Source organism: Argentina silus (assembly GCF_951799395.1).
Source record: "Argentina silus genome assembly, chromosome: 9".
NCBI lineage: Eukaryota > Metazoa > Chordata > Actinopteri > Argentiniformes > Argentinidae > Argentina > Argentina silus.
In genome coordinates, this window is record NC_139663.1 from 21,051,283 (window position 1) to 21,058,131 (window position 6,849).

At 48.2% G+C, this 6,849-nt stretch overlaps 1 protein-coding gene across 1 annotated transcript; it reads left to right on the top strand.

The window, feature by feature from the left end:
• Nucleotides 1–823: 823 nt before the first annotated feature.
• LOC310809891 (uncharacterized protein) lies at nucleotides 824–5,513 on the top strand (the record flags this gene model as incomplete). Its single annotated transcript, XM_083677411.1, has 9 exons — nucleotides 824–846; nucleotides 1,325–1,427; nucleotides 1,935–2,058; nucleotides 2,285–2,442; nucleotides 2,874–3,016; nucleotides 3,467–3,632; nucleotides 3,813–3,952; nucleotides 4,553–4,715; nucleotides 5,035–5,513. 9 exons carry the CDS (start codon nucleotides 824–826, stop codon nucleotides 5,098–5,100), a joined length of 1,086 nt encoding a protein of 361 aa, XP_083533537.1. The 3' UTR covers nucleotides 5,101–5,513.
• Between the last annotated feature and the right edge of the window lie 1,336 nt (nucleotides 5,514–6,849).

Consider the following 6,849-nt stretch of genomic DNA (forward strand, 5'->3'; position numbering starts at 1 on the left):
TGTTGTAGAACAAATCAATAAACTAATTAATTACATTTTCAGTGATGAAAGGCATAATTATTGATAACACAATCACGATAACAATAAAATGTTGCTTCTTATACCGTAAGAATCCTGCTGGGCATTCTCAACTTAAATTAATTTTTGTAAATTGACGCCAAACACAATTTTCCATCTATTCTATTCCCTATCAGTGTCTAACGTTTCCTCTCGTGCTCACTCCACTCCCACCACGAGCGACATTTTCATTCATTTATGTGTTCATCAAAAACTCTAGATTGATATGTCTCATCGGAATAGCCTGGGTGGAGTGCTCTCCCTCCAAACTGTCACACCGTGTATGGAAAGTTGTGTTTGAGCTGATGTGAAAGAGATGGACGGGCGAGGGTCGATTCCGCCATGTTGAATTGATCTGTTTCCCTTGTCAGATAAGTGCAGATGAACGCAACAAAGAGAGGTATCAACTTTAGCGCAATGATGCACCCAGCCGCATAGCCTACATAAAGAGAAATTGGGTTGTTTCATGTAACCGAATAGAACCTCATTCAAAAGTTCCCCATGCACATAGAATTAACCCCCTGCCTGCTACCTTTATTGGACAATATAGAGTTATTAGCAACACACACACATTTTCACCTCCGACTATAACTGAACAGTAGCACCAAAACAACTTGGGGCCCCTCTCTGCCTCCTCTCTGACGCTGATCTCGGGTCAGTTTTCCACAGTTCTGCGTGTTCGAGCGGACCCTCCTTCCCCTTGACTCTGACCAATCAGAATGCACGCCGCGCCGTTCCTCCAAAGCGCTCACATTTGAAAACAAAAATGGCTACACAGAGGGTGCAGGCGTAAGTCCCCTCTACTGTGTTCAAAGATCAGATACTCTTAAAGATTGTATTTCATATATATATATATATTTCTGTAATGTCTTCAATTCCGACAAATTTCTTACCGAGATATGGGTTACGTGTAAATTATTGCTCCATCAAAGGAGAAAGGGTTCGTAATGTGAGGCGTAAATGGCTTGCTTGCTAGCGAATATATCAACAGCTGTCAAATTCGTGTAAAAATGTAAATATCGAAGGGGGTTTGTTTAGATTGGCATCCAGAATTATTTGCCCTGTGACTAGGATGTGTGCATTAGTCGCGCTAAATCAGACTCAATATGAGATTCTGCGATCGGAGATTATCATGTAACATTGATGTAAACACAAGTAGGCCTATAATCCTAGCCACAGATGGGGCTGGTTTACTGTCTGAAATGGCCAACGTTATAATCTCCCGATGAATCGACTCGGGAGTTGATATATCGTGTCTCGATTGCAGGTTGCTGGAGAGATGCGACCCAGTCCACTTGGACCTGTACGACGGGACCGGGACAGAGCAACAGGATGGCGGGGAGGTCGAGCTGATGGTGTCCTTCCTGACGGTGAGTACTATATCTAGTTATCTCTCATATAAACTCACACTCTTTCTCCCTCACACACTCTCACTCTCTCTCTCTCTCGCACATTCACACACACTCTCTCTCTCTCTCTCTCTCTCTCTCTCTCTCTCTCACACACACACACACACACACACACACACTCTCCCCCGTCTGCCTCTTCAATATCTGGCTATGAAAGATGACACCCGTCATATTCTCAATTAGAGCCCCCTTCAGCAGCGTGACGACTCTGCTACCTGACACTCATTCAACTGGAAAGGGTTTATTCTCTCTCTCTCTCTCTCTCTTCCTCTCTCTCCCTCTCTCTCTCTCCCTCTCTCCCTCTATCTCTCTCACACATTTTTTTCTCTTTCACTCCTTCTCTTCCTCTTGCTCTCTTACCTACTTCTTTCTCTCTATCTTCTCTCTCCCTTGCTCTGTCTTCTCTCTCTCACACACACACACACACACACACACACACACACACCAATCTCTTTGTGTTCCTTGCAGGAGTGTCGTTACAAACAGAAGGTTCTGTACGGCCAGTTGTGTATACTGGATGACATGATGCAGTTTCTGGAGGGACTGGAGTCACCTGACCAACTGCTCAATGAACCCTGCCCCCCAAACCCTGGTAAGATACACACACACACACACATTCAGAGACACACACACATATTCAGAGACCAGAATATGTTCCCATGGATGACCAATTTGAAATAGATGACCATTATTGCAGGTTTTTAACCTGGCTCTGTAACATAGCGTGTGTGTGTGTGTGTGTGTGTGTGTGTGTGTGTGTGTGTGTGCGTGCGTGTGCGTGCGCGTGCGTGTGCGTGTGCGTGTGTGTGTGTGGTCAGGCAACGAGGCCTCCAGCTGTTGGAAGGTTCTAAAGGAGGAGTACAGAGAGGGTCTGGAGGAGGTGGAGACTCTCATCTCCACCCTGGGGAACAACATGGAGCAACTCCAACACAAACGAGACAGGCTCACACACCTGGTCACAGCTCTGGAGAAGAAGGTGCCTCGAACACACACACACACACTCAGATTCAGACTCACACTCACAAATACATACACACACACACACACACACACACACACACACACACACACTCAGATTTAGACTCACACTCACAAATAAACATACAGTACACACCCACCCACACACACACACACACACACACACACACACACACACACACACACACACACTCAGCTTCAGATTCAGACTCACACTCACAAATAAACATACACATACAGTACACACACACTGATTTGATGTTTGCACTAATAGCCATTTCTAGCTGTGCCATACATTTCTAGCTGTGCTATAAAAACAGACAGCATGATGACTCTCAACATTAACTCTGTTTGATTGGAAGACATCATTATTAGAATAAAAAATAACTTTATTTAAAATCTACTTCTCTTTCTTCATGTCTCCCTCAGAGGGACCAGAGCTTACAGCTGCAGGAGTCCCTCCAGACGGCCCACAATGCCCTGCGTGTGTGTGAGGGTCAGCTGACCCAGCTGAGGACGGAGACCGGCGTTGTCCTGACTCGTATGAACGACTGGCGAATCGTCCGAGACGAGTGAGTGACAGGCGGCTGGCTGGACCAATCACATGTGGTTTTAGAGTCCAAATATGGCCAATGTGTGAGCATACGGGCTAGATATGGATTTTAGGCAAATAGCTCCTGCCTATGTTGGTCTCACCAAACAATCATAATTGTGTGTGCGTGTGTGGGTCTGTGGTGTCTGTGTGTGTGTGTCTCTGTCTGTCTGTCTGTCTGTCTGTCTGTCTGTCTGTCTGTGTGCGTGTGTGTGTGTGTGTGTGTGTGTGTGGGGGGGGGGGGGGGCTGTGGTTTCTGTGTCTTGTGTCATGTGTCATGTGTCGTGTGTGTGTGTGTGTTTGTCTCTGTCTGTGTGCGTGTGCGTGTGTGTGTGTGGGGGGGCTGTGGTTTCTGTGTCTTGTGTCTTGTGTCATGTGTCATGTGTCATGTGTCGTGTGTGTGTGTGCGTGTGTGTGTGTGTGTGTCCAGGCTGCAGGGGCGTATAGAGCAGACCCATGCAGTGATGCAGTACGTAACCCCCTCTGAGGTGTGTGTGGAACTGAGGCCTCACTCCTTTGGCTCCTCCTCCTCTGGTCAACTAGAACCTCTCAGACTCACCGTCACCTGGAGCCATGATGACCACTTCCACCTGCAGGTAAACACACCTGACCCTGGCCTGGCCCGGCCCGGCCCCCTACACCTAGCCCTGACAACACACCTGAACTACCCTACCCTAGCTCTGCCCCCTGGACTACCCTGCTACTCACAGACACACACACACACACACGCACACGCACACACACGCACGCACACTAACCTCCCTCTCCCCCTGCAGGTGTTTGAGGGTACTGCAGGGCTGTTGGAGGAGTCAGTGAAGGGGCGTCTGTCTGAGTTCAGCGCTGCCCTGCTGGAGGTCATGCATCGTTACACCAGCCAGGGAGAGATGCTGGCTGAGATACAGTCCCTGCACTCCAGGTACACACACACACACACACACACACACACACACACACACAGATATCAGTCAATGAAGATTATAGCGAGACCCTTGATGTTCCATGATGACATTTATGTTTTTATACTGAGACTGAATCCTTTAACCACCTCATACCAACGTCCCTTTAACCACCTCATACCAACGTCCCTTTAACAATCTCATACCAACGTCCCTTTAACCACCTCATACCAACGTCCCTTTAACCACCTCATACCAACATCCCTTTAACCACCTCATACCAACGTCCCTTTAACCACCTCATACCAACGTCCCTTTAACCACCTCATACCAACGTCCCTTTAACCACCTCATACCAACGTCCCTTTAACAATCTCATACCAACGTCCCTTTAACCACCTCATACCAACGTCCCTTTAACCACCTCATACCAACGTCCCTTTATGAAGTTTTCCGACATTTCATCACCTGTGTAGATTTGCTATGGAGGTCTTCAATGGTGTGTGTGTGTGTGTGTGTGTGTGTGTGTGTGTGTGTGTGTGTGTGTGTGTGTGTGGTGCACGTGCCTGTGTGCGTGTGCGTGTGTGTTGGTGCGTGTGTGTGTCCTCTCTCCTGTGTAGCTATGCCATAGACTGGCGTCCGGGCCAGAGGCTGCTGGTGTTCCTGAAGTCAGCGTCGGTGGTGTGTAGCCTGGACGTGGAGGAGGGGTACCCCTCCAGAGGCCGCGCCTCCCTGGCCTCTGTCCGCCGCGACGGGGAGCCCGTCAACAACCAGGACCTGCAGGTAACACTCTGACCTCTGACCTCGTTGTTCTGGACACCTGTTGACACAAAGGGATTGATGGAGCTTTGGTTGAAGTGTTGTTTTGTAAAACTGTATTTTTCCTCTCAACTCTCAGAAAGTGCTCCCGTTACACCTTTTTGGGTCTGTTTATGATAACTTATTATATATACATCCAACTTCTAAATGACGATATCACTGTTTATTACATTGTGTGTGTGTGTGTGTGTGTGTGTGTGTGTGTGTGTGTGTGTGTGTGTGTGTGTGTGTGTGTGTGTGTGTGTGTGTGTGTGTGTGTGTGTGTGTGTGTGTGTGTCCTCAGCCCCCCCAGAAGAACCCCTCCCTGACTGAGTGGTTGGAGTTCCTGTCCTCCAATCCCCACATCTGACACCCCCCCCCCCCCCCCCCCCCACACACACACATATGATCCCCCCACATCCAATCCTCACAAAAAGCACACAAGACCTGCATCCAGAGACCACTTCAGCTTCCTCCACTATCCTCTCTCCACACAGGCTGATGGCTGGCTGTTGTTTCCCTACTACAACACAGGGGGGCGCTCTCACCCCCTCTTTGCTCTGTAACTGCACCATAACTTTGTGATATTGAGCTGTTTTGTCTTTTCTATGTGGCATGTTGTTCTCGAAATGTAACCGTTTAAACGTAAATTAATTAACATTTCCTCTGTTTCGTCTTTTCCATGGACTGTTCTTGACAGCTACTCTAATACACATGAAGAATAAACATTTTCTGTGATGTGTTTCTCTTGTTTTGCACAAATAAATATGAATATGAGAACTCTTTAACTCTGAAATGATTTCGGCCACACTTGAAATCTGCTGGGGGAGTGAACCAGAGCCCTTCTCAGGACAAGGGTGGGCCCAGCTGTGAGGTTGTTAAAGGGACAGTTCACCTTTTTATGGTTCCTTACCCTGAAAGTAGTCTATGGACCAGGAGAAACTGTAATCCGTGGTTCAGAGAGTTGTTTAAATAGCCACTACTAACTTCAGCTAACTTTAGGGTTAGGGTTAGCCACCGCTAACACAAAACAATGGGAGTGATGGGGCGGTGAGACCAAAGTTCAACATTGCCAAACCACCTCAAATGAACTTGGTTGGTCGTTGGTCGCTACTTGATGTGGCCACCAATATTGAACTTTGCCTAACTGCCCTCATCACTCCCATAGTTTTTTGTTAGCCATGGCTAAAATTAGTAAAGAACTCTAATGAACCATGTTTCTCCTGGCCCATCGACTACTAGTATTCAAGGTAAGGAGCCATCTGACTATAAGGTTATATTAAATAATAGACTACCCCTTTAGGCCACTAGAGGGTAGTCTTTGTGCAGGGCTGAATATAGATTGTAGTGGAGTTGAAGGGAACTAACTGGGGTAGAGGACGAGGCATGTGAGTGTTGTGTGTAGTATACAGGCCTGAGGCCCCTACTCCCTCTCCTGGGCCTCTCTCTCTCTATCTCTATATCTCTCCCTCTCTCCCTCCCCCCTCTCTACCACCCCCCTCCCTTCCCTCTCTCCATCTCCCCCCCTTCCTCCCCCCTCTCTCTCTATCTCTATATCTCTCCCTCTCCTCTCTCTCTAACCCCCCCCCCTCTCTCTCTCCCTCCCTCTCTCCATCTCCCCCCCCCCCTTCCTCCCCCCCCTCTCTCTCTCTCTGCATGCCTGTGTTCTGCTTGTGTGCTCCCTAGAGAGTACCGGCTCTGACGTAAAAGTGTGGTTAGGTAACTGAGGAGCATGTGTAGGTCCCTGCTGCTGCTGCTGCTGCTGCTGCACTCCTCCTAGAAGTACATCCTTCCTTCCTCTTCCTCCTCCTTCCTTCCTCTTCCTCCTTTCCTTAAGGTATCATTGATCTGACAGGACATGATTGGTGAAAAGTGATGTGGTTGAAAGGTGGCTTTGACCCATCCAGTCATGTTAGGTCAGCGGTTGTATTCAGGGAGAATGCGTTTGTAGGAGAATTCAAACTGGTCTGCCTCATACGGTCAGCCTAGGTAGACTATGCCTACAGTATACTTTGACTGCAGGGGAGGCTGGGGGAGGTAGAAATCGGAGGACGGGCTCATTGTAATGCATGGAACGGAATGAGGAATGGTATCAAACACACACAGAGAGAGAGGAAGA